Source organism: Momordica charantia, assembly GCF_013281855.1.
Source record: "Momordica charantia cultivar OHB3-1 chromosome 2 unlocalized genomic scaffold, Mcharantia_2.0 BLBB01000002.1, whole genome shotgun sequence".
NCBI lineage: Eukaryota > Viridiplantae > Streptophyta > Magnoliopsida > Cucurbitales > Cucurbitaceae > Momordica > Momordica charantia.
The window spans coordinates 729227-757023 of record NW_028275160.1 but is presented as its reverse complement, the minus strand read 5'-3'; the positions used below and the strand labels follow the sequence as shown (position 1 = coordinate 757023).

The 27797-nt window shown below is 33.4% G+C and overlaps 2 protein-coding genes and 1 long non-coding RNA gene across 3 annotated transcripts; 1 reads left to right on the top strand and 2 right to left on the bottom strand.

Annotated features, from left to right (window-relative positions):
* Positions 1 to 40: 40 nt before the first annotated feature.
* LOC111021206 (linoleate 13S-lipoxygenase 2-1, chloroplastic) lies at positions 41 to 6680 on the bottom strand. Its single transcript, XM_022298074.2, has 10 exons — positions 6260 to 6680; positions 3772 to 4043; positions 3449 to 3683; positions 2972 to 3283; positions 2842 to 2881; positions 1962 to 2007; positions 1775 to 1882; positions 1373 to 1674; positions 1006 to 1272; positions 41 to 913 (listed from the first exon to the last, which is right to left on the bottom strand). Exons 1-10 carry the CDS (start codon positions 6612 to 6614, stop codon positions 154 to 156), a joined length of 2697 nt encoding a protein of 898 aa, XP_022153766.1. The 5' UTR covers positions 6615 to 6680; the 3' UTR covers positions 41 to 153.
* LOC111021207 (uncharacterized) lies at positions 3927 to 6203 on the top strand. The gene is made up of 3 exons (XR_002602805.2): positions 3927 to 4065; positions 4756 to 4810; positions 6049 to 6203. It is a non-coding gene; the product is annotated as an uncharacterized LOC111021207 (long non-coding RNA).
* Positions 6681 to 13064: 6384 nt separating the features above from the next.
* Positions 13065 to 18866, bottom strand: LOC111021205 (linoleate 13S-lipoxygenase 2-1, chloroplastic). The gene is made up of 9 exons (XM_022298073.2): positions 18462 to 18866; positions 15891 to 16162; positions 15568 to 15802; positions 15157 to 15480; positions 14986 to 15071; positions 14804 to 14911; positions 14404 to 14705; positions 14037 to 14303; positions 13065 to 13951 (listed from the first exon to the last, which is right to left on the bottom strand). The coding sequence occupies exons 1-9, from the start codon at positions 18820 to 18822 to the stop codon at positions 13192 to 13194; spliced, it is 2715 nt and encodes a 904-aa protein (XP_022153765.1). The 5' UTR covers positions 18823 to 18866; the 3' UTR covers positions 13065 to 13191.
* Positions 18867 to 27797: the final 8931 nt, after the last annotated feature.

The window sequence follows — 27797 nt, the reverse complement described above, 5'->3', positions numbered from 1 at the left end:
GCTTAAATATAATCCTTATTTATTTTTGCAATAAATCAAATAAAAAGAAACTCGTCGGAAGTGGAGCATCTGATATATAAATGTTTATTTCCTCCAAATTGATGTCTATTACATTAGAGTTGTTCATATTTTAATTCCGACACCCTCCATAGATCAAATGGAAACACTACACGGAACTCCTTTTCCAGTGACTCCAGGTCCTGAAAATGGCTTCAAAAGTTCATAGGGAGTAATACCAGCTCCAGTTCTATTCTTCAAGTTGCAATCAGCATTCCTATAATCAATTATCACCTCCAATTCCTTCATCTTCATACTGAACCTATCAAATGCTGCCTTTATTACAGGATCATCGCCCCACGATGGTTCCATAGTCTTTCCAATATACTCTTCATCTGGAGAGTGACTCGACAGCACATCCAGCACCAACATTACCGTTGTCGCTTGATTTGGCGACGGAAAGGCGTCTAGAAGCACATCTTCTGGCTTTTCTAAGAAACTTCTCCAAAGTGCAGGGTTGAAATCTTCTGTGGGCATGTTGGTTCTTGCTATGCTGGGCCTGTTTGGGAAATAGCCTGCATATGCATATTGCCCGAAGTTCACGGCGGCGTGGTGAGCAGACGCTACCCACGCAATGTTTGTTATAATGTCTATTAGATCTTGGGGAGTGTTGAGAGCTGGCCACCCCGGCGCATATTTTTTGTCTGCATGCCCCACAGTTCTAATCTCAGTCCACCATGCTTGGAGCTCTGTGTCAGATGTTATCAGGTATGGGTCTGGATAGTAATGATTCACATATTCCGTGACCCATTCTTTAAGAGCATCCCACAAAATCAAACCATCATTAGCGAATGGATAGTCTTTGATGTTCAGTTTCAGACCATGTGAAGCAAATGGATCCTCCTCTGCCAATCCCCTGTCAAGTATTCACATTAAAACTTAAAGGGGTTAAGGCTGCTTATATATCAATCAATTCAAAAGAAAAAAAAATTGGTGAATTCAAGTCACCTGTGAATTAGGTCAGCTGGCAGGGCTTGTAAGTCAAATTGCCACTGAAGATGATAAGCTGTGGAACTCAACTCCATGGAATATTTTTTAGTTGAAAACGTGGTCTCTATTATCCCATCTGCATTAATAAGGTTGCTACGAGCATCTGCATTGATCTCCATAGTGTACCTAAAATGAGGATGTAGAAGCCTATAGATAGGATGCATTGCACTCAATTGTCTGTTTGTGGCTATGCAGTAAGGCTCCACGGAGCAGTGAGTTCTTAACCTACAAAACAAAACAAAGGGGTTGAGTAAAAATATAATCTCTTTTTTTTCTCTCTACGAAAAATCTTTAAAGCCAAAGTCATTGAGTGGGATATATTTACCAATGAGTGATGAGTTGGTGATAACCAGCGTCATTGACCAGAGCATGGGCTTTGGCAAATCTCCAAACCCAAAGGTGAGTGGCCTGCTCGCTGGGTCCATAGACTCTCTTCCATTGCGGTTTGTCGTCCATGGGTGGTCGAGTTAGCTCGATAGCTAGTGGTCTGAGGGTTTCATCTTCGTTTAGAAAAAATAGTGTCCTTGATCCATAAAGCGTGGTTCCTTTTAGGGCTCTCACTTTTTGAACATATGGCAACAACATGTCATGGTAATCCACTATAAACAATTTTTTCTTTTGAATTGCCTGCATATTATCCCATTTATGCATTTAAAATGATATATTATTTCATATGCCATATATATTATGTTGCGACTTAGAATTAATATTTAGTACCGATATATACCTCTTGAACTGTCATTGAGCCAATTTGCTGATCGAGCATTTGGGTGTTGAATGCAGATTCAGGAGGGCCATAAATTTCGGGGTCAAGTTTGCTCATCAGTGGCCATTCCTACAATAATTTAGTTTTAAATATGAATTCATATTTAATTTGTGGTATAAAAGAAGATGTGTTACATGTCATGTCATACCGTGACCAATTGTATGCTGTATGGGTTAAGACCCGCAAGAGTTTCTGATATGAACCAAAGTGTCTTAGTCTTCAAAGAGTTAAAAGGAAGTTGTTGGAGAATCCTATGTCCAAGTTGACAACAAATTGGAGTTGCATTAAATGCACTCTAGTGTCATTTATGGCAACCTCAAGTGGCATTGAATGAAGTCAAGAACAAGTCCAACTTCATTTACTACAAACTCAAGTTGCATTAATGGAAGTCTAAGTTGAACTCAAGATGCATTAAATGAACAAGACTTCAAAGTACTTGAAAGTAGTTCAAACTCCAGTTCATTCACTCTTGAAGGGTTACAAACTCTTGGTTTTATGGTGGAGGAGTTTCATTCTCGGATTTAAAGCATGTTTAATTGTATTTTCAGTTTTAAACATTTCATTTATGTGTTTTAAGTTTTATTTGTGTTAGTGGTGGTTATGGTATTGATGTAGTAGGGAGTTACAATCTTTACAATTCTTTTAGATTACTTGAAGGGTTGTTTTGGAGGCTATAAATAGCCTAGCTTATTCCCTTGGAAAAACAGATTTGAGATTTGAGTTTTGAGATAATGAAATTTAAGCTTATTGAGCCATGAGCTTTTCCTTTGCATTTCTTGTGTTTTAGAATTGCATGCTAGAATCATTCAAGTAGCCTTGATCAAGCTATCTTGTGGAGTGGTTCGAATCTTGAGTTTAGAAACAAGTTTTCTCTACTCTTGATATTGATCATCAAGGTAAATCCGTTCTAACTTCTTCCTTGGGTTGACATCATCTTGATTTGGGGGTTTTAGCACTTGTGATCTAGGGGTTTGCATAACCATAAGGGTTCTTAGATCCAATTGGCTATTGTTTTCTTATCAGTTTCTCTTGCAAATTCTTCATCACTTAACCAGAAGAACTTGTCTCCTGTTTATTCAATTAACGTAATTAAGAATAATTACAGTGAGATGAGAGAGTTAATGAGTAAATCATAAGGGGAAAAAGAGATGTGCTTACGGTCCATGGGTTCAGGACGCTGAAAGTGTAAGAAAAATTCTTCAGTTTCAGAGACGAGCTTGAATCTCCAAGGTAAAAGATCGTTAAGAGAGGTGGGGGATTCCAGATTGCGTAGATTGAAGCCATCCCTACTGAAAAGTGCATCAATCTCCTCAAAGTTGGAGAATGTGGCCTTCTTATCAAAAAATATTTCCAATTTTGGAAAAGCGGCGCGCAACAAATCTATGGTGAATACAGCTTGCTTTACATTAGAGAATGTCTGGTCCCGAGGGACGTACATGCTCCCTACTGGCTTTTCTTCCGTGTCTGGGTCTACAATATTGCATCAAAAATATCACACAACTTACCTCTACCTTTTGAAAATCAATAAATTATTTCTAATAATCTTAAAGTTGTTTGTTTTGTTTGAAACTAATATTTTTTATAATGTATGTAATTAAACGTTTGAACCTTATCTCACAACTTACCCTGACCCACCTTTTTTACAATGTGGACGGCCAGTTCTGCAACGTCTAGGATAAGGGCGCTCAAGGCCGCCAAGAACTGGCCTTCTGAGTTCTTCTAGTGTGCAATCACCAAGGTCGTTGTACACATCGTAATCGTATATGTTATCGGTCGATTTACGCTCACCGGTGCCATTGCCTCGTAGATTCACGAGCTCGGCCGCTCTCATGGACTTGAGCCCAGCAGGCGTCTGGAACGGCAAGTATGACTGTGCAAGCAACAAATTCAAATTAGGATTGAATTGTTAGTTTGTATTTGGCATGGTAAAAGGTAAAAAGAAAGAGAGAAGTGATCACCTTGCTGGTGAAGAAGACTCTCTGTACTTTAGGAAGCACGGTGGGAGGTTGAACCCAGGAGTTGCAGGTGATGGTGGAGGGACCAGAAGCCAGCCCAGTGAGGTCCACTTCTTTGATGTACATCTCCTTTTCATTGGGGTTTTCAACAATCACGGCCCCTATCTCCCCAAAATCTGATGCAACTTGGAAACTTGCCTCGTAAATTTCTTCCACCAAATCCTCACTCGTCAATTTTGCCTCAACTCTGATCGTCGCCTTCTCCGACCCGGTTCCTTCAATTTGTTCCCCAAACAGGTACACAGCCTCGGTCAAAACAGATGCACATCCCTATTCTACTGAGGACAAGTTTGGAAGTAATTTTGACATAACTAGAATTTTTTTTTTCCACTCATGCAAAATCACTTCGATTCTTAATCACTAGAATGATTCTTTATCGGATTTTTTACCAAACCATTAATAGAATATTAGTTTTTAAAATGGTTATTGGTTTGATTTTCAAAATTTTATTCCATTCATCTTATTTTCACTTTAAATTTTGTTTCATTCTCCAACTTTTTTTATCTTTAATTTTTTATTCTTTCTAATTTCTTCTCTAATTTTTTTAAGAATCTCTAACTTTTCTCCCTCCAAAATAAATTCTCTCTTTAAATTTTAAATATTAATTATTCAAAATCATTTTTAATTATATAAAAATCGCACGTTAAAATAATTATATAAAATCACTTTCACAAAATCATCATCTCAGAAACATCGCAAAATCCTAGTCCCTTTATTTAAATTAACTCAAACTCTTAATTATTTGATTTTGGGTCATGGATATTGATATTAAAAAGCTTTTCTTTCTTCGTTTTGCAAACATTCAAAAAATAATTCTTTTGAACTATTTTTTTATACAATAGTTATTTTATTAAAAAAAACCTCAAAAAATACATTAATATAGTGGTTTTTTTTAATTATCTGTTATCTTATACCGTTGTATATCAGCCACAAACAGCAAGCTTATCTGGAGCTACTGACTACTGTCCCATGAAATTTGTTGGTATGTATTTTACTTTTTCATTTACTTTTTCTATTTTAAAAGTTATTTCAACATACTATTCTTACACCAACTATATTCTATGTAATAAAATTATTTTTAATTTTTAAAAAATATAGAATGTTTTAAGTATCAGAAATTCCAAACATTTTTGTATTAATTACAGTCTCTTTTTCTTATTTTCTAGATTTCTACATAAAAAGTATTATTATGTTATTACAATTCAAGACAAATTTAGTTTTTGTAGATTTTTTACTCCAAATGATATGTTATTTTACATTTCATCTAGACAATTAAATGCCATGAATCCTTCATAATTGTAAGATTTAAAATATTGTTGATATCTAGGTTTAATATCCATTTCAGTCCTTAAAATATTAATATTGATTACTTCAATAGATCTTTCTCTTTCAAGATTTTTTTTATATGTGAGTGTCCGAACCAACTTATGCACACCTCGATTTTGAACTCATTCCCTCTTAATTAACCTAGTCCCTTTGGACCAATGAGCCATCCAGGATGGTTTTAACCAAATCAATCAAGATATTAAACCTAGATATCAACAATATAGAAATTCCGAATTGGAGTTTTAACTAAATCAATCCAGAATCAAGATATTGAAATTTTTATTCAAAAAATTAATCTAAGAGATCTTATTAAAAAAAATCTAAAAAAATTTGTTGCTCGATTTTGATTCATGGATATGAAAGAAATTTGAATTTTTCATAATAACAAAATTAAAAGAACAAGTAACAAAAGGAAAAAGAAAAAGAAAGAAGAGGGAAACAAGCAATAGCAAGAAAAGAAAAGAAAGCACCAAATAAGAGGAGGAGGGTTTTTGAAGAGAGGGAAAAAGTTATTAGAAAACCCACGTCTTTGAGTAGGATAAAAATTCTCACTTGTCGTCTTAATGTCTCTGTTTACAGGAAAATAAGTTTGGTTTTCCTAAGAAGCATCTGAGTTAGCTAGAATGAAGAAGGTGTGGCGCCTGAAGGAGTGAGCACATAGGAGTAGGGAAGAGAAATGAGAGAGGAAGATATTGTTCCTAATTTTTTAAAAATATAATAATAATAGGAGCCGTCTGTCTGACCATTTGTCAAAAAATCTGATACTGCGATTTAGTTCATATTTTTCAATTTAAAAAATATATTAGAGAGAGACTGTAATGTAGTACTGTAGTAGATAAATCAAGGTTTTTTGTTTTTTTTTTTCAAAGTCCTCTGGTTACCCAACCTGCGTAGGTCAGTAGAAGACGGGAGATAAGATAAGGAGCAAGAAGAAGTCACGTGTCAGATAACGATATAATTTTGGTACGTATTATCTCTATCAGTGCTCTAATACTCTCGAATCATTTCACTACATTTTGTACTAAAAAATGTGGACTGTAATTCCGTTTAGTTTAGAGTAAGTTTTTTTTTTTTTTTGAATAAATAATGGATAGAAGAAGCTTACTAGGGTCGAGCAGGTTGCTGGCGAACTGGAGTTTGAGAAACTTTTCGACGTCGTCTTTGACATCCCTTAGAAATTGCGAGGAAGTGGATAATCCAGTGATCTTTTTGACAACCACTTTGGTCTGAACGCTGGTGGTGGGTTTGGCGGAAGTGGATAAGCCTGCTTTAATTTCACGGCGGCAAACCAAGCTGAGCCGCCCGTTGCTACTCTTCTGCTTCTGGCAGCTGGGATTCCAATAAGGAGGCAAAAAAGCAGCTTCGGCGTGGATGCTACAAAGCGATGGCCTCTGCATATGGCGGAGGGACGCCGGAGCCGCCGCTCGAGTGCAACCCCCAAAGCCTTGACCTTTCAACATTTTATTTTCTAAAATTAATAATTTCGAATGACATTGGGTCTGAGTTTTGGTTCTCCGTCAGAGGTATCTATTTATATCCAAGTTTGACTTCGAAATTACGGTAAAGCCCCCAAATAACTGCTACTTTTACAATTTTGCCTTTTACTGCATAATCGAAAATAGAGAATTTAAACGGTAAAAAATAGGTATCAATTAGGGTTGAGTTAAGTTCATGTCAACATTTTACCTTCTCCTTACTCCTTTCTCATTTTTAATTCAACATATTTAAATATGTGGATTAAATGCCATGAAATTAGTTTTTTGGTATAATAAAACTTAAAATTGTTCCAGGAAACATAGTGTCTATCTAATGTGTTCCATAAAACATATGTCATCGGTCACGACATGATTGTTGACGACGAGCTCTTGGCGCCTTCTAGCTCCTCACTAGGGGGAAAGTACTCTCCATGTTTTCTATGTCCACATCTATATGAACATGTCTTCAGTGCAACATTGAGGGACTAACCTCATAATCATATTGTGGTGGGTGAAACTGGTGTGTGTGAGACTATCCTGAACTAGGGGTTACTAACATTGTGTCATCGGCGTGGGACCAACATATTATCCCATGTTTGAGGAAAAAGTGGCACGTTTTCAACATTGTGATATTGGGTTCAGAAATGGATGTTACGCTGGATTGGAACTTCTTGTTCAACTTAACAACACCCTCTACGACAGGACCATTAAGAACGTTAATTTGACTGCATGCCTAATCATTTTGAATTGGAATAGGAATTAACCTAGTTAATCTTAAATGTGTTTGATGGGTGCATCTATTATACTATCTATGATTGATTTGTCGGCACATCATCGAGTGCTAATCCATCAATTTTTGTTAGATATCTAATATATAAATTAAATTTACCTAATTTATGAACTCAAATTTTTTGGTTGAGTGGTAGTTTATTCATACTTAACAATTTTTACAAATGTTGCGTGATTATAAAAGTGAAACCTTTCACATATACATGAATTATTATATTCAACTTCATCTACACCGTCCATCGTACAACCAATTGTATGCAAAGCAATGGTAAAAAATTTATCTGCCATTTTCTATCAAAAATATGTAAAAGCATAAATTATAATAAAAAATAAACTAATTAATAATTATTTAATTTAAGTTTAATAAATTAATATATAAAATAAATCTAATTAACAAATTAAATAAACTAAATTTATTAACTAATTAAAACAAACCAAATCTAATTAATTAGGTAATAAAATCTAAACCAAATCTAAATAGACTATCTTCATAAACTAATTAAACCTAAATTAACTACAATTAGTACTTAAGCTATAATTATTTAAACATTGTTTAATTAAATTAAATTTTCAACTAAATCTAGTTAACTAATTAACTAAACCGACTTTAACTAATAAATCAATGAATTATTTACCTAATTAAATCTACACTAATCTAACTAACTAAAAAAAATATTGAACCATTCTATATAATACTATAAACATAAAATCTTTAAGTGCAAATCCTACAACAATTGAAAAAACAAAATGCAAACCATATATCAGTTTCTGATCTAAGTTTCTTAATAAAGATGAATTATAACGGTCCAAGTAGATATTGTCCACTTTAGCAGATATAGTCTTCGGTGACCTCATACCAATGGAGATAATTGTCTCATCTATATACTATTGTATCATGCCCTTACCTAACTAATACGCGGACTTTGTTTGCACTCACATTACAAACCAACAGTAGAAAGATGCAATGCTTTCCAAATACTTTTTCTTTAGTATAAATATGTGAGAGTGAGAAGTTGAATTTGACTATAACTTTTCAACTCATTATTAATTGGACAGCATGAAATTCTTCCTACCTACCTCTAAAATTTTGACTATATCAAAAAGAGGAACTCAGGGAAAAATAGATTGAAAACACTCCTCCTATAATAAACCTAAATTTGAAAATCTTCATGCCGTTAATTACGGAATTTAAATACGAAGTTTTTTTTTTTTTTTTTTTTGTAGTTTATCCATTTCATGAATCTCAACGACTGTATCATGACGGCCTCCAATAATTTTTTTTGGATGGAATGATGTGGCTCAATGCCCCTGCGGGTCCCCTCTGAATAGACTGTGACTTCCACGTTTTCCTCTCTTCTCTGGATGCATTGAATTTGATTATTGGGTGTCTAAGCAGCCACACAGGAAAAACATGTTATGTTTCATCTCCACCCATTAAAAATATTAATATCATTGAAAATTTCTACGTAATTTTGGTTTTACCAATAATTTGTATGTATATGAAAAACTTGATGGTTCTAAGAAAAGTGACGATGGGTTGATATAGTTTTTTTTAGTATACCAAATCTGATGGTGAGAAATCAAACTTTTTATAAATTAATTATAGAGTTGCATTAATTATCTAATAAATCATACAAAAGTCCATCAATAAAATTTAGCGACAAATTAACATGCTCAAAACCTACTATAAAAACATTCAAATCTAATCTCACAAAATCAAGCTGCTAAATATTAGTCTACAATGAAACATAAAATATTGAAATTCAACTCCAAATATCTCATACTGAGTAGAGAACGGGGTTTTTTTTATTAATATAGTTGTAAATAAAACTTATTTTTAAAATATTGTAATTTAATTAAAAATATTTAAAATATGGTAGGTTTTGAAACTGTTTTTTAAATATTGTTATTTTAAAAAAGTGAAGGATGGTCTCTTCAACAATTCCACATGGTCATCTTTTCAAAAGACGACCATGCAACGTGGCGCCACGCATGACGTCACATAATTTTTTTTTTATTTTGAAGATGGTCGTCTCTTTGTTTTGTTTTTTTTTTTTTGTATTAACCGAAGAAACGACCACGTTAATTTTTTTAATTATATTTTATTAAATTCTTTTTAGATATTTTAGGTTTGGAATGAGAGGCCTATGTTTGGAATCAGAGTTATCATCCGAGAAATAAGAATGTAAAGATTCGGAGCTAAAGCCGTAGCCAATCCCTTGGCCGATTGCAAGCCCTAGGCCAACGCCGCAGCCGAGATCGAGCCCGAAGACCAGGTGAAGGTTGCCGCCGAGGTCAATCCAGCCGGCGCCGACCAGACCGAAACCAAGGCCGACGCCGCAGCCTACCCCCGCTCCTCCGCCGGCCTCTAAGACTAGTATTGGTTCATTGGGCTTCCGGCGATTGGCGTCGAAAATGTTGGGAGAGAGAATTTGTTTTGGTCCTTCCTCTGATAATTGTTTGAAATTCCTTTCCAGTTCCATGGCGATCTGGAATCGGCGTTCATGGTAAGAGACAAGATGAACAGAAGAAAGAGAGATGTTGGCTATTGCAATCGTAAAGTGGTTTTAAAAAAAGGGTGCTTTGTCGAGAGACTAGCCTCTAATACGTGTCAAGTTTTTAGACGTGTCGTTGACCATTCTTCGATTTTTTAAAACCACAACCATTTTAAAAAAAAGTTTCAAAAAACTACTATATTTTTAAAATAAATTTAATTTATAATAATATTATAAAAAAAACCCATAGAGAACTAGCAAAAACAATATTTACAGCCATAAATATAATTAGAACTTATCATCTAATTAATTGAATGAATTAATTTTACCATATATTTCAAATTAGATTTTAATTTGATGAAATAACAAGTTTAAGATTGAAGTTAATCCACATCATAAATAACCAGTAAGAGGACAATATAAAATTCTCACTAACTCTCAGTGCTAAAATTTTGACAGATAAAAAAGAGGACTCGAGAAGAATGATTAGAAGAGACTTTTCTTTTCAAACAAATATGTTGTATCAAAAAGTTGCCCAACTCAGCGAACTTAATTCGGCTCGAGCAGGATGAGCTGAATCGTGACCTCCAAAAACTGGACCTGCGAGATAGAGTGAGCACTCCGATGTTAAAGTCAGTAAAAGTCCGAGCTTATCGAGAGAGAATCAGAATGTTTGCGTACCTTTAAATGAGGGAAATGATCCTATTTATAGGCAGGACCTCCGACAACATTCCCGACACACAGCTTCAACAGCTCTTTAAGGTTACCGTGAAACGCGGCGAACTGTCGTGGAGTTTGTCGGAGGCGTGACCGAGCTAAGGAAAGCCAATTGAATCGCACTAAGAACGTAAGTCAAAGTGAACTTGTTCGGCTCGACCACTTAACGGGCTCGGCTCGACTAATTAGATGAGCCGAGGCATGAATACTCGGTCGTTATTTTTCGACCCACATAAGCCACGTGTAACAGTTTGCACATCTACTCAATACTTGCCACGTGTGTGCTTAAATCAACCCCCAACAAAATAAATACTTGCTCAATTTAGGTTGAAACTAATACAAGTCACTAAGTTTAGGGACATAAATATTGATTTTTTCACTAGTTTATAAATTAGTGGGTGTTTCATATGTCGAGATCAAACCTTCGACGGTAGAAAATGTAATCGATATCTGTTAGAGACATATGTCAATTGTCATTGAGCTAAATTCATGTTGGCAAATTGGCTGATTTTTTTGAAATATTTCTAGACATAAAACTATTTTTAAAAAATATTCTAAACTCCAAATTAATTTTAAAAATAATGTTGTTTTAAATTTCCGTCAATTTATGGTGACATGTGCTCCCTTAACACAAGGGAAAAAAAGAAAAGGGGGGCCAAATTTTCTTCTATAGATTTTATGGACTAATTTGGGAGATTTCCGAGTGGGAATTTTCGAATGGGAAGATTTTTGTCCCCAAATCGCAAATCCCACAAATAAAATCTGTAATGGACAGTTCTTTCTTTCTTTTTGTTTTTTAGAAAAATAGACTGAATTTTTTTTTTTAATGGGATAATGTAAATGGACTTTTCTTTTCTCTCTCTTTTTCTTTTAATTGATGGGTTGGGAGTTGGTCCCATTACAGCATAATTTGTTTAAAGGCGCAAGAATATAGTAGAGCACTTTAAATTATGAGGTTTATACCAGAAATTTAATGCTGGTGTCCAATGAAAATGCCAACTTCATCTCCAATAACCAACAACACAACCATTCAAATTATCTTCAATCGACAATGTCCATTGTCCCACCACCACACCATGCCAATTATCCTCAATAATGCCAAATTAATATTCCTTTTTACGGAGAAAGGTATAGTATTATTTTCATATCATTAACGATCTCATGAATAAAAAAATAAAAATAATAAAAAAGATCATGAGTACTTTTTTTTCTTTTAAATTCAACAAGGATAGAGATTCAAACCTCAAACTTGTTACTCGAAGTTTTATATATATTTTGTTCAGTTGAGCCGATTTATTTTTATTTTTGTAATTTATAATATTAAAAATGAAAGAATATGATATATTAATTCTTCCATTTAACTTTTTTTTAAAATTTTTTGTTTGCATGAGTAATCTGGTCTTTACATTTTTATAAGTCAAGTGAGATTAATTTTTTTTTTTTTTTTACAATGTATTTTATTTGAATCTGAATCTCAAGAAAATGAGTAGATATCAGCTATTATATATACTCATGTTGACAAATATAATGGTTAAGGGCATGTTTGGTAGAAAATTTGGATCCTATTTCTTGTTTTTAGATTCACTGAATCAATTTAATTCAATGGATATATGATTTGGCAGTATTGCATGGTCTGATCCCATTTGTGTTGTAATATTACAGTGTTTGTACCGAATTAGTTCATCTTGTCTTGTTTCGTTAATGCTTTCTGCAGGGCTGAGATCTTAATGGAAATTGTATTTGGACTGAAGCAGTTTATCAAAAACAATTCTTGTAATTAGGTCCTTGTTTAGTTTCCATTGTTCTTCCTAGTATTGATTTCATTTATGTCGAGCATTTTTTTGCTTCTTTATTAGTGAGCTATTGTTTTTGTTCAGGTGGTGTGTCAATTCTGATGGCTCCTTTTGAGTTGTTCTATCTGACTTATTGAGGGTAGAACAACTTCATGCTCTAGCTTGAATGCTTGCTGTTGTGAATTTGAAGAATACCTGTCACTTGATTTTTTTAGAAAAGTAAAATCATTAGAAAAGATCTCAGTTTTTGAGAGTTTGAATCAACTATACTAATTTTCTATTGAACTTAAAACCACTGATAGTTTATTCCCTGTTAAACGAACTACTGACTTTCTATTAAACTTTAAATCATAGATACTGGTCTAAGTGAACTTATGAATTAGGTAAAGCATGTCCCAAAGTTTGCTGTAGAATTCAAGGTGCATGTTAGATTATGGATTAAAAAATTAGTAACTTTTGGAATTTTTCTTGTTCCAGCCATAACGAGTAACTTCATCTCTCTTCAAGCCTATCGAAAAAAGGAAGAAAAAAAACTTTCTCCTCTTTCAAGTGTCATGATCTCTCATCCGATTCCCGGAGTTATGTTGTGTTAATATGAACGGTTTAATTGTGTTTGAAAGTAAACACATTAAACAGGCTAATTCAGACAACAATTTGAGAATTTATTTTCAACTCTGACAAAGTACATGACAAATTAATGTGTAATACATATTAATTTACCTTATTACATCAGAGTTGTTCATATTTTAATTCCGACGCCTTCATAGATCAAATGGAAACACTATATGGAACTCCTTTTCCAGTGACCCCAGGTCCTGAAAATGGCTTCAAAAGCTCATAGGGAGTAACCCCAGCTCCGGTTCTATTCTTCAAGTCCAAATCAGCATTCCTAAGATCAACTATCAGTTCCAATTCCTTCATCTTTGCATTGAACTTATCAAATGCTGCCTTTATCACAGGATCATCGCCCCACGATGGTTCCATATTCTTGCCAATATACTCTTCGTCTGGAGAGTGACTCGACAACACATCCAACACCATCATTACCTGTGTCGCCTGATATTGCGAAGGGAAGGCATCTAGAAGCACATCCTCTGGCTTTTCCAAGAAACTTTTCCAAAGTGCAGGGTTGGGATCTTCTGTGGGCATGTTGGTTCTTGCTATGCTAGGCCTGTTTGGGAAGTAGCCTGCATATGCATATTGCCCGAAGTTCACGGCGGCATGGTGAGCAGATGCTACCCACGCAATGTTTGATACAATCTCTATTAGATCTTGGGGAGTGTTGAGAGTTGGCCACCCCGCCGCATCTTTTTTATCTGCATGCCCCACAGTTCTAATCTCAGTCCACCATGCTTGGAGCTCTGTGTCAGATGTTATCAGGTACGGGTCTGGATAGTAATGATTCACATATTCTGTGACCCATTGTTTAAGAGCGTCCCACAAAATCAAACCATCATTGGCGAAAGGATAGTCTTTGATGTTCAGTCTCAGACCATGTGAAGCAGTTGGATCCTCCTCTGCCAATCCCCTGCCAAGTGTTCATCAAAAGGGTTAAGGCTGCTTATATATCACTCAATTCAAAAGAAAAAATGAATGGTGAGAATTCAAGTCACCTGTGAATTAGGTCAGCTGGCAAGGCTTGTAAGTCAAATTGCCACTGAAGATCATAAGCTGTGGAACTCAACTCCATGGAATATTTTAGCGGTGAGAATGTGGTTTCTATTGTCCCACCTGCATTGATAAGATTGCTACGAGCAGCTGCGTTGATCTCTAAAGTGTACCTAAAATGAGGATGTAGAAGCCTATAGATAGGATGCATTGCACTCAATTGTCTGTTTGTGGCTATGCAATAAGGCTCCACGGCGCAGTGAGTTCTTACCCTACAAAACAAAACAAATGACCAAACTAAAAAAACAATCTTTTTTATTCCTCTAGCAATGATCTCCAAAGTCAAAGTTGAGTGGGATGGGATATGTTTACCAATGAGAAACGAGTTGGTGATAACCAGCGTCATGGGCTAGAACATGGGCTTTGGCAAATCTCCAAATCCAAAGGTGAGTGGCCTGCTCGCTGGGTCCATAAACTCTCTTCCACTGTGGTTTGTCGTCCATGGGTGGCCGAGTTAGCTCAATAGCTAGTGGTCTGAGAGTTTCATCTTCGTTTAGAAAGAATAGTGTCCTTGATCCATAAAGCGTTGTTCCTTTAAGGGCTCTCACTTTTTGAACATATGGCAACAACATGTCATGGTAATCCAATATATACAGTTTCTTCTTTTGAATTGCCTGCATATCCCATTTATTCATTTGAGAAGTTATATTATTTCATATGCCATATATGATTATGTTTTGGATAAGAATTAATATAAAGTACTGATACATACCTCTTGAACTGTCATTGAACCAATTTGTTGATTGAGCATTTCAGTGTTGAATGCAGATTCAGGAGGACCATAGATTTCAGGGTCAAGTTTGCTCACTAGTGGCCATTCCTACAAACATAACAGTTGAGTGAATGTTTAATTTGTTGGTTATAAAAGAAGATGAGTTATATGGCATGTCATACCGTAACCAATTGTATGCTGCATGGGTTAAGACCTGCAAGAGTTTGCCTTGCGAATTCTTCATCACTTAACCAAAAGAACTTGTCTCCTGTTTGTTTAGTGAATGAGAGTGAGATGAGAGAGTTAATGAGTAGATGAAAGGGAGAGAGAGAGAGAGCTGTGCATGTGCTCACGGTCCATGGGTTCAGGAGACTGAAAGCGTAAGAAAAATTCTCCAGTTTCAGATACGAGTTTGAATATCCAAGGTAAAAGATCCTTGAGAGAGTCGGTGGATTCAAGAGGGGGCAAATTGAAGCCATCCACGTCGTAGAGTGCATCAATGGACTTGAAGTTTTTGAATCCAGTATCTCGATCAAAATGGACTTGCAGTCTCGGCAAAATGGTGCGTAATACTGACAATATCGTATCTACATTGAACGCACCCTGCTTTATAGTAGAGAATGTCTCGTCACGAGGCACGTATATGGCACCTGTTGTCCTTTCTTCCGAGTCTGGGTCTGCGATGGTATCACCAAAAAGGAAAATCATAAAGCATCACACATTGTAGCCTAGCCTGCAATTGAAGAGATATATATAATATGGACCTTCTGTACAATGTGGACGCCCGGTTCTGCAACGCCTGGGATAAGGGCGTTCAGGGCCACCAAGAACTGGTCTTTTGAGTTCTTCTGATGTACAATCACCGAGGTCGTTGTACACATCATAATCATATATTCTATCGGTTGCTTTACGCTCGCCAGTGCCATTGCCTCGCAGATTCACGAGCTCGGCCGCTCTCATGGACTTGAGCCCAGCAGGCGTCTGGAACGGCAAGTATGACTGTGCAAGCAACAAATTCAAATTAGGATTGAATTGTTAGTTTGTATTTGGCATGGTAAAAAGTAAAAGGAAAGAGAGAAGTGATCACCTTGCTGGTGAAGAAGACTCTCTGTACTTTAGGAAGCACGGTGGGAGGTTGAACCCAGGAGTTGCAGGTGATGGTGGAGGGACCAGAGGCCAGCCCAGTGAGGTCCACTTCTTTGATGTACATCTCCTTTTCATTGGGGTTTTCAACAATCACGGCCCCTATCTCCCCAAAATCTGGTCCAACTTCGAAACTTGCCTCGTAAATTTCTTCCACCAAGTCCTCACTCGCCAATTTTGCCTCAACTCTGATCGTCGGCTTCTCTGACCCAGTTCCTTCAAATTTGTCCCTCAACCTTCTTATCAGTCATCAACACATACAAACGCCTCTTCTATTTATTACCCTTTATTTAAATTAACTCTAACTCTCCAATATTTATCCTTAAGTACTCCCAACTATTTCCTCATCGTTTCATTTTAAGATAATGGTCTTAGGATCATTTTCATTCTCTTCAATTGGGCACATCTTACGATCTCAACATCCAACTACTGCTTCGACTATTTTATATGACTTAGTCTATTTGAAAATATATTATTTTAGAACAAGGCTAATTAAACCCACTGATTATATTTTAAGTTTTACATTATTTTATAACACATCAAACCAGTTATGGGTATGCTTAAACAGTCCAATATATATCCATTCACCGAAGACAAAATGCCATTCAACGCCATTATTATTGAGGGACATCCTAAGAAAAAGATGTTTTGGGTTGATTCTACACCATTAAATCTTTAAAATAAAATTTAAAAACTATTTTCCTAAATGTGTGTCGTAGTTATTAGGGGCTACATTTTTTGGACCTTACACTGATATGAGTCACATTAAATCATTTTTCCATCTTCAGGTTTAAACAACCACACGTCCAAGGATAAATTATTGGAGGATGTTCTCAATTTACTATCTAAACCAAAAAGGTTTCCCTTTATTTTTTGTGTCTCAATCATAAAACCTCAAATTTAAGCGCACTTGATCATTTGAAGCAATCACAATTAGAGGTTCTCTTAGGGAGTAAAAGATCTAGGTGTTAGTTTATAAAGGATAATCTTCACTCTATAAAGAAGCTTAGATCAAGTAGGTGACGGTTCGATTTGTAAGTATTCTATAATTCATCAACATTTAATTTTCCATAAGTATGGAAGAAAACTAGAGAAGTAAAGATATTTTTATTTTTCTAAAAAAATAAAGAACTTTTTAAGTATGGTTTGTTAGGAGTGTTCAAAAAAATTTGATCATCTGAAAAAAAAAAAAAAAAACCAATCAATCCAACCCAACTTATATAATTTGTTGGGTTATAAATTTATTTGGGTTAGTTTAGGTTCAAATAAATGAAAATTCTACAGGTCAGGTTGGTTTAAGATACAACCCGAATTTATTATTAATTTTAAAACTATCTCTTTTACTCATGATATATGGTTATATTTATTTTACATATTATATTTCATTTAATAATTTTTTTTGAATTATTTATTCTACGACCACTTTTAAAATCTAACTTTTTAAAGTTTTTTTTTAGGGTAGTTTTTCACTATATAAATAACATCGAGATCTTGATTTAATTTTAGACAATATATAAATAAGGATTTTTTTGGAGCTACTTTTTCCACTCATGTCAAATTTACCACACTATTTTAAAAGGATATGTTTAGCAATAATTACCAAGTGATTCCCAATCAATCACTTGGAGGGTGATTCCCAAATGAATTTATCAAACTATTAATAGAATATTAGTTTTTAAAATGGTCATTGTTTTAATTTCAAATTTATCTTTAATTCTATTTTACCTCACTTATATCTTGAGAAATTTTGTTTCTCTCATTTTTAAAATTTGTGTCACTCTCATTTTATTTCTCTTTAATTTTGTTTATTCTCTCTAATATTTTTACTAAAATTTTTGTAATCTCTCTAAATTTTAAATTTCCATCTCGTTTCTAAGTTTATCTTTGTCTAAACTTTCTCTCACTCTAAAAATTCACTCTAAGAATTTTGTTGATCTCTAACTTTTCTCAAATCTCTATTTAAACTTCAAATATTAATCCTTCAAAATCACTTGAAAAGTGTGTAACGAAACGTTAAAATAGTTATATAAAAATTACTTTTACAAAATCAATTATAACTAAATTTTTTGGATTAAATCACTCTTTCTAAAATTATTCTCAAAATATGCTCTAAATATTTAAGATATTATCATTTACCTTTTTGCCATAAGTAATACTTTAGATAAGTAACACGAAGAACCCGCGCGGACCAAACCTAACCCATTGTCAAAAATCTCATGGTGTGAATTTAGTCCATGTTTTAAAATAAAAATTATATTAGTGAGACAGAGACAGAGACTCTAATCTCGTGATATAGTGTCGTGTTCGTTTCTCTTTTAATCCTCTGGTCACCCAAGCTCCGTAGGTCAATATCGCCAGTAACGTCGGAGAGATAAGGAGCAAAAACAAGTCACGTGTCCATAACGTTGTTAAAGTTTGATATGTACGTGTAGTGTAATTTTGGTTTATTTAGTAGATCTAGCAATAAGTTGTTCTTTTTCCTTAGCAAATTAATTAATGGAGAAGAGAAACTTACTGGGGTCGAGCTGGTTGCTGGCGAACTCCAGTTTGAGAAACTTTTCAACGTCTTTGGCATCCCTTAGAAGTGTCGACGAAGTGATCTCTCCAGTGATTTTCTTGACAACCACTTTGGTCTGAACGGTGGTGGTGGGCTCGGCGGCAGTGGCTAAGGCTGCCTTTATTTCACGGCAGACCAATCTCAGCCGTCCATTTCTACTGCTCTTACTACTCTTCTGCTTCTGCCATCTCGAATTCGAATAATGAGGCATAAAAGCAGCGCCGGCGTTGATGCTACTAAGCAATGGCCTCTGCAGATGGCGGAGGGACGCCGGAGCCGCCGCTCGAGGGGAACACCCAAAGCCTTGACCTTTCAACATTTTCTTTTCTAAGATTAATAATCTTGATTGGTATTTGGTCTGAGCTTTGGTTCTCCGTCGGAGGTATTTATATGCAACTTGGACTTGAAATTACGGTAAAGCCCCCTAGTAGTAGTAGCTGCTGCTTTTACGATTTTAACCTTCTACATAGTCCTCTCTCTTTTTTAATTCAACACATTTACGATAAATTTATTATTTTAATCTACAAATTAAAATAAGTCCTTTTCAAAAACAATACAAATAAAATGGGTCATTTTGGAACTTACCCTCAAAATCAAACTGATAAAGTACTCAAAATATATATATATATATATATTAAACTGGTAAAAGAGTTGTTAATCCTATCAACAGGATACCAACAAATGTCTAACATAATTTATAAATCTAAAAGAAAAGCCAAAAACAAAAACACAAAACTCATGTTTTTTTAAGTCTTGATTTAGTCTTGTTTTTTTTATTTAGTTCGTGAAAATTCAAACTTTTAAGTTCAATATTAGATGGGAATTCAAAATTTTCTAATATTTTGGATAATAATGATATTAAGCGTTTAAAAAGTATACTTTTGAACTTAAAAGATAAAATTATTTTACGAATATAATTTGTAAATATTTATACAAAGCATTTAAACCCCATGCTTTAAATTTAAAAAAAATGAAAGTAAAATTGACTACTGCGTGTTACCTTGCTTGCCCTCTGCTCCCCTGGGATATCGCGCTCATAATTTAGTTTCTTCAATTGGGTTATTTAAAATTACTTTTCATTATGATAATATAGTGAATACGTTTCCAATGCACATGGACGAAGATTTGTGCTCAACGAGAAAAAGCACATGGATTACCATTGTAATTATTTGTTCGTCTCAATCTATATATCATACATGGTAAAAAATACTTTTAGAATCTGAATTTAGTACAGCTCATTGAGATAGCAATAATTTTTCTTTCATAGCTGGACTCACACCCTCATTTCCATATTATAATTGTATTACGAAGTACTCAAATAAGTGTTTTTCAACCAAAACAAACACAGTTCAACGATAATTAACATATATTTTCAACCAAGAAATTGTGAATTCGATCCTCATCCCATATACCTAAGTTTTTTTATTCTTTTATAATAATATGTAGGATGGAAATTCAATAAATTGAAAGAGATTTAATTGATTAAAGAGTAAAGATAAATCTAGTAAAAGAAACATTGACAAATTATATTTTTTATACTTGAAATTTGGATTGGGTCATTTCTACCTAATCCTGCAATTTTTGTAGTCAACTAACTTTCTTTCCAGTCTAATTCATAAACTTATTTTTTCTATAGACCAACACGAATCATTTTGACATGTTTTATCACATGTTTTTTAGGAAAATCCGCTAAAAATTAAATCATCTTACTTAAGAATGTTCAAAAGCAAAAACATTTAATTTTGTAGTTCTATATTGAAAAAAATTTATACATTGTTGGTATAAATAATTATTCTCGATTTGTTTTTAAGTTTTCTTATCATACTTGCATGATCTCTGGATAAAGGTCTCTCTTATTCAAATTTGGCGTCGATTTATTTAGATACCCATCCCTATTGAGTGTACTAAAGTAGTCTTGAAGGTCCAAATAAAAACAAAGGCTAACAGCCAAGATAAATATATAATAGAGCCACTAAAATAAGGCAAGGATGCATGTTACTTTCAATTGTTTACGAGTTCATTTGCACGTGTAGCATGAGATTGTCGGTAATTTTTAAAAATATTAAACATTTTTTTAGATTTTTTTATTGCTCCAAAGTTTTGTCTTGAAACTACGTTGATAGACTCACATAACATATTGAAAATATTACTTAATATTTTATAAGCAGTTGGATAACGATTAGCTTGATATAGTTTTTTATTGATTAGCCTCAATGACTCCAACCAATATGGTTTTCAATATGTTAATATTTTCAACATGTTATATGTTACTTTCTAACTCTACTATAAATTTTGATGATAACAAAACTTTATTTATTAATGTCAACGTAGCTCAACTGATCAAAATATTATTATAATTTCAATAAAAGTAATCAAATTAATTTGTTGAACTAAAAATACTTTATTTATTTATAATTTTATTATTTCAAAGTATTCTCAATGTAAAACTAAAACTCGAAGACGATTCAATTGAGTTTAGATAATTACGTAAATTAGACAATTACGTAAATTAGACGTCAAACAAGAAAGTTATGGCTAAAAGATGAAAAGAATATTGAAAGAAAAAATTCTACTTGAAGATATGTCGCCAATATATATAATCAACATGGATAAAAAAAACCAATTAGTTGGTAGCAGACACTTAAATAATGTGGCAGTTAATGTGGCATCTTTAACGTTCAAGTACACTTGCATCTCAAATATTGTCATATCTTATTAGGGGTATACATTTGAATTGTCCAAATCGACCCGACCGACCGAACCGACATCGGTCAATTGGTTTTACCACCCCTTCGGTCTCCGGTTGGTTTTGAACAATTCTCAAATCGTCGGTCGATATGGATAATAAATTCCAAAACCGACCAATCAACCTACATTCCTATATTTTTCTAAAAAGATTTATATATATAAAAAAAATAAAATTAGATAGATCTCCTCTTTTCACGTGATTCAAGTGTTTTTTAGTACAACATGTCGGGGTAGGGGATCAACCTTACAACCTCTTGTTGGAGGTATATATCAATTACGGTTGAGCTATTCTCGCTTCGGATTCAAGTGATTCACGTGTTAATCAGGTTTATTTTTTAATATTTTATTATTTTTCTTTTTGCCAACGTGATTCATGCTTTTTTTTTTTCCTTTTTCATTCTCCCTTCTGTCTCATTTTCGTATTTTTCCAAAATCTTACCCCATACCCTTCTCTCTTTTCCCTCTTTCTCCCTGGTTTATTTTCTGATTTTTGTCTCCTCCTAATAGTCTCTCCCAGCTCCTCTAATTTCTCTCCCTCTCTCCCAACCCAGCCCGCCGCTTAGATCCACCACAACCCAGCCCCCCGTCGCTGCCTCTCAGATCCTAGCGCAAACCAACCCCCTCCGCCTGCTGCCGCTCAAATCCACCGCAGTCCAGCCCCCCAACACTCAGAAATTGAAAAAATATTTAAAATAAAAGATTTATAAAAAACAGAAATTGAAAAAAAATAAATGTCAGTTTGCCGACCAACCGAACAGTCAGTGGAAGCGAACGAAATAGTTGGTTGGCATCGGTCTGGACTTAAAAACCAACCCGACCGATCAATGTACACCACTGGCGCACGACATGTTCTAGCGACGTGGCAAGGTGGACAAGTCATTTGACGACTCGCGGTGGACTGATCTGACAAAGGAATGACGCGGTAGTCTGTGTGGTGGCTGACGAAAACTAATCAGACGAATGGCTACCGGACACCGTGGCATCATTCTGAATTTAGAAAAAAAGGAAAATTCAAAAATACCTACGGTGTCCCCATATACGCCACGACGCGGGCGTGCGTCATACGGCCTTCCGGATTCGCACGTGGACTGTTTTTTCCGCTCGGATGCTCCAACCTCTTATTTGTGTTTTTCCCTCCAATATTCATCTTATTTTCCAACCTATTTTTCTCCTCCTATGGATTAAATTTACTCATATTTTACTTTAACCTTAAACATATTTAAACCTCTCTCTCTTAAGCGTAATTTTTCAGCCACCTTATACAATCCACTATTGCATCCCATTGCTGAAAAATTCCTTTCAAGAAGCTCCAATCCACAGATCTCACTCCAGAACTCAAAGTTCTTCTTTATTTTTATGAGAGGTAAAATTAATTGAGATATTAAATTATTTTTTTTTGTGCTAATCTTATAAATCCACGCTTGTGAGAGTTAGTTTAATTTGTGGGATTTATTTTGTTTCATTTGAGTTTTGGGGAGTAGCTTAGAATTCAGCGAGTGATTTGGTCTTGAACTAGTTAAAAGGATGGTAATGGCTCACTTTTGAACCGGTAAAAATGATCAATATATGTTAAATTTTGAACCTACAAAAAAGTTGGTAGAGAGTTTACTCTTAAAAACCCAACTAAAGAATGATTGTCTATCCGTTCTGTTCTCATCTGCAAGAGAGCCAGTGCAGTAAAATACCTAAGGATAAGTCTTGGAGACTAGAGGTTTTAAACCACTATAAAAACTTTTGGTGTTCCCTCCTTTATATTTCTAATGCTCAATTAGTTTTTGTTAGTTAAATGGCATGGAGTTAGCTTTATAGTTTATCAATTAATTTTTGGGGCTTTCCAGGTGCATAATAGGTGATTTGTTGATTTGTGAATTTGAACTAGATGGCTTATTCAATGGGATACCTTTCAATTAATTTTAGATTAAGTTGCAACAAAAGAAAAAGAATCAATTTTGTGAACCCTCCTAGTGTTGTCAATAGTAGGTAACAAAGTTTGTGGAAAATATCAATCGTTTGACAACTAAAATAGATAAATACAAAAAATAAAGACATCTTTTAAAAAATAATAAGCTGTCAAGTATTTAATGGGGGAGATAACAAAGTTAACCCTCAAACCAAGTATTTTCTTTAAAATAATTTTTTTTTCTAAGAGCATACCTTAGATTTGAAATAGTTATACGCTGAGGATTAAATGAAAAATTTATTGAATGAAGTTGCCACCATGTAGATGCATTGTTATAAACGTTTGGATGTAAATTCGAAAATCTTTATAACTCTATTAATCACCTAATATAAATTCAAAGTAATTATCAAGTTATGATTTTTTTTTAACTATATAATATAAAGTTAATTAAAAAAATTAAAAAATAAATGAGACATGGACGGGGAATATATTCTGTCCCAAATTTCCTCCCCATATCCCCCACCCCATGGGGTGCTTAGACAAAGATAGGGGGACGTCTTTACATAGAAAAGTAGCACCCCTAACCAATGGGTAAGGAGACATTGTTAAAAGTAAAAGGTTAAAAGTTAGTTCAACTTTTTATCTCTCTTCTATTATTGTTATTATCAATATTTTTTAATGTATCTCTCCTCCCTTCTTCACCCACAATTTATTGTCTTAATCATTCAAAAGGAGACCTCAAAATTTGAAAAATCAATTCTGAGTTGGGGATGAGATTGAGAAAATTATTGAAGGAGGCGGCTCATAATAATTGTTTGATGTAAATTCGAAAAATCTTCATGAATTTGAGGTTTTTTTTTTTTTTTTTTTTTTGGTTTGTCTTATGAATCTAGTAGTATAAAAACTGTCGGCCACGTTATTATTGTGGCCTAGCTCCTTCAAAAGTTTTTTTCGATGGAATGGTCCTCCCTCCCTTCCACGTTCCCTTTCCCCTTTGGATACACCATAGACTTACCATAGACTTAGACAAATATTATAATTGTACCCTCTATTGATTTATTGCTCACCTACCCATTTTTTTAAAATGCCCCAAAATTCTTTAATTTTAGTATAACTCAAATCATGCACAACACACAACAGTAAGATCAATCAATGTTAGTTCACCGTGGAATAAATCTCTTAAAACTTATAAATTTCACTAATAATCTAGCTCTAGTATTATATTTGTTTCAAACCCTCTCAATTTTGTACTAATTGAAACATACATGACAATTATTTTTTTTTTTTACTATTCTTCAAACGAAGTCCTATTAGAAAGTAATAATTATATTTGCACTATTTATTCAATAAGATAAATATTGCAACATTTTTATCTAAGTCTATTTCCAATTCGATGAAATTGAAATTTTTGAGTAAAAATTGGTACACATTATTGCTAGGTTTACGGGTAAATTTTGAATTTTTTTCCTAATTTTTGAATATGTGGTGTCTTACTCAGAGGTTGTAACTAGAAGAAATGGTTTGTCTAAGGAGATGATGGGTATATTTATTCAATCAATTTAATTATTTTCCTTATATTATAACCAACACCAACTTTGTTCGCTCAAATAATTGAAAACACATAAATATTTCACTGATTTTTTTCTTTTTCTTTTTCCTCTCTCTTGTTTTGCTTTTCTCTCTCTTTTTTAATGGTGGGACTGAGAGTGACTCAGCATAGGAAAAGACTAGTACACTTAAATGGGTAATTATAGCATCAATTTAATGCACGCAGAAAATGCCTTACAACTCCAATAAAGGCAATAACCTACCACTATTATTTTCCTTTGAAAACCCAATAACCAATTCTCCCCGATAATGCTATGAAGCGTAACATCAATCAAAATCAACCAATTCATAGTTTTTGTTTGATTCAAAGTTAAAAAGTTTGTGATTAAAATTGGTACATTGTATTCAGTGAGAGTAATAGCTTAATTTTTATTTAAATTTTTTTCTTTTAAATTCGTGATAAAATAAATGTTGTTTGGTGGTAGTAACGTATTTTATCATTTGAGGTCATAAATTCAAGCCTCCCACCCCTTTTTTTTATATTCATATTGATAAATAAACGTCAATATTCTTCAATTTTAGGTCTTTAAATTTTTAAAATACCTATTTTAATCCTAAACTTTCAATTTTATTCTATTTCCATTTCTAAAACTTTAAAATGTAGGTTTAATCCCTAGACTTTTTAACTTTATCACCTCAATTAATGGAGTTATTAATTTTACAAAAATAAATTATGGGTATTACAAAACTTCTTAACAGGTTATTAATAGATACTTAGAAAAAGAAATCATTATCGTACCAAACACTTTCAATCTCTAAATAAATTAGATTATTAATTTTACAAAAACAACTCTTGATATTACAAAGCATGCATTTTCAACTCTCGTAGGCGATTAATATAATGAAACTATTTCAACTCTCTCATAAATTAGGTGCCAAATAGTATCCTTTGGATTAATTTGAAAATAAGAGTAAGGTGCCAAACTGATGATTGAGTTAATTTGGGCAATTGGAAACTAATAATATACCAAACTGACCCATCATTCGCGAGACGATGGGTCGATATTTATGATGATTTCTGATGAACGTCAAAAGAAGAGATTGCTACTTCATGACCACACAGCAAAGATTTAGAAGATACAATATTCATATGAAAGGGAGAGGGGTCGAACGTGGTAGGGAAATAGTAAATAAGAGAGACACCAAAAATAGGGAGGGTGGGGAGTACAGTAGGACGGACAACGACACGCGGATATCTTACTTTATTTTCATCTTATCCTTTGCCCCCAAAAAAAACAATTTATATATATATTTTTATATCTACTAGTGTATGTGTATACCTCAACTAATCTCACAAAACAACCATACACTCAACTCATATTAAATATCCATCAATACGTGATATTTTTATTATAGTACAAAAAAATCGATCACGTGAAAAAAACAACAAAATCAATATATATATATATATATATATATATATATATTAATCATTTTTAATTATTAGAAATAAAAAAATATTTTTTAATTTTTGACTTTGTACCTAAATATCTAAGAAAATCAACCCTTAATATCTTGGTTATAATTGAGGATGGTTAAGGATCTCAGATTTAAAAAGAAAAGAGAAAGTTCATTGATTATTTTTCTTATTACCAATTGATTTTAAGTTGGAATCATAAATATTAATAAAGAGACCTATGGTCCAGAGAGAGAAAGAGAAATTCCTATCCTCCTTCCCGAGGAAATTTTCATAATAAGAAAGTTTTTCATGTGTTATGTGTGTATGATATTTATACAAATAACAATACATATTTTTAAAGTGGAACTGGAGTCCACATGTTTGAAAATAAAAATATCTCTCTCCTACCTGATTACGTGGCTATTTATTATTTATCTTCATTATTATTTATCTATTGTTTTTTTTTTTTTGAGCTATATTTTTCTATTGTTATTTGCAATATTTCTTTTGATTTTCTTTCATTGCTATTTCAATTTGTTTTTTCTGGACGTCTTCATTTTTTCTCTTATTATTTTACTTTCTTCACTAACTATCTATTTCCATTTACAGGTTTCTAAAATAAGAAAGAACGTTTATTTTATTGTGATATTTTCTTTTTATTTATAATTTTATTTTCAAATAATTAAATAATTATTTTGTCTCATTTAATTTTTTAGAACCTTTTATTCCATTTAATCAATATTATAATAAGACAACATTTTATTAAAAAAAAGGAATTAAATGTGAAAATATGAATCAACTATTAACCAAAAGAAGGTTATAATAAGCAATTTTGATATCATACTAAAACTTTTCTCCTATATATATATCATGTCCCCACATCAAAACTATTTGATTTTCAACCATCTTGGTTGTCATAAAAAATTGAGGTTGTATTTGCTTGAGTGAAAAAGAGAGGATAGAATCTAACATATAATTTTTATTCCTAGATTACACTTAAAGAATATGTATTTTTTTTTATTTGTATGGTAATAGACAAAATTTACCCATGACACTATAAACGGAGAGGTATGGAAAATTTTCATATTGCGGGAGGATAGGAAGTTTTCTGGCGAGCGGAAAGAAGAACACATCACGCGTGGAAATATCTTCGCTGGCTAAATTATAAAGCCAAATAGAGAAATTTTATAATCCTAAAAAAAAAAAAAAAACCCTAAAAGAACACCTGTGAGATCTTTAATGTTAAATTTCTAAAAAGTTGTCTTTTAAGCTCCGGATTAGTAGATAAAAAACCAAAATCTAGAATTAATCTGTCATAATTCAATCGATAAAATAATTCAATATTTATTGTTCAGTCTAAAAATTGATAATTAGATCTACCATCAAATAACTTAAGTAGAATTCAACTTGGTAGAATATTTATATATGATAAAAAAAAAACAAGTTTCTGTCACATATTATACTAAAAAGAATGAAATCCGCAGCCGTGGAAAAAAGGGGCAAAAAATAGTAAGGTGTTGAAAAGTCGGATAGGGCAGACCCATTAAAAGACAAACGAAGACACAAAACAATTAATTATTGGGCAAATCTAATCAATCTTGTCGGCATCGGCCAATCTTGATATGCGTGCCAAATTCAA

Coding starts and splice junctions, on each gene's coding strand:
- LOC111021206 (XM_022298074.2), bottom strand. CDS start 6,614: ATGTTGAAAGGTCAAGGCTTTGGGGGTTGCACTCGAGCGGCGGCTCCG. Junction 4,044..6,259: donor CAGCAACCTGCTCGACCCTA/GTAAGCTTCTTC, acceptor AACAAATTGAAG/GAACCGGGTCGGAGAAGGCG. Junction 1,883..1,961: donor ACAGCATACAATTGGTCACG/GTATGACATGAC, acceptor AAATTATTGTAG/GAATGGCCACTGATGAGCAA.
- LOC111021205 (XM_022298073.2), bottom strand. CDS start 18,822: ATGTTGAAAGGTCAAGGCTTTGGGTGTTCCCCTCGAGCGGCGGCTCCG. Junction 15,072..15,156: donor GTCTCCTGAACCCATGGACC/GTGAGCACATGC, acceptor CTAAACAAACAG/GAGACAAGTTCTTTTGGTTA. Junction 14,706..14,803: donor GTTCAATGACAGTTCAAGAG/GTATGTATCAGT, acceptor TGGGATATGCAG/GCAATTCAAAAGAAGAAACT.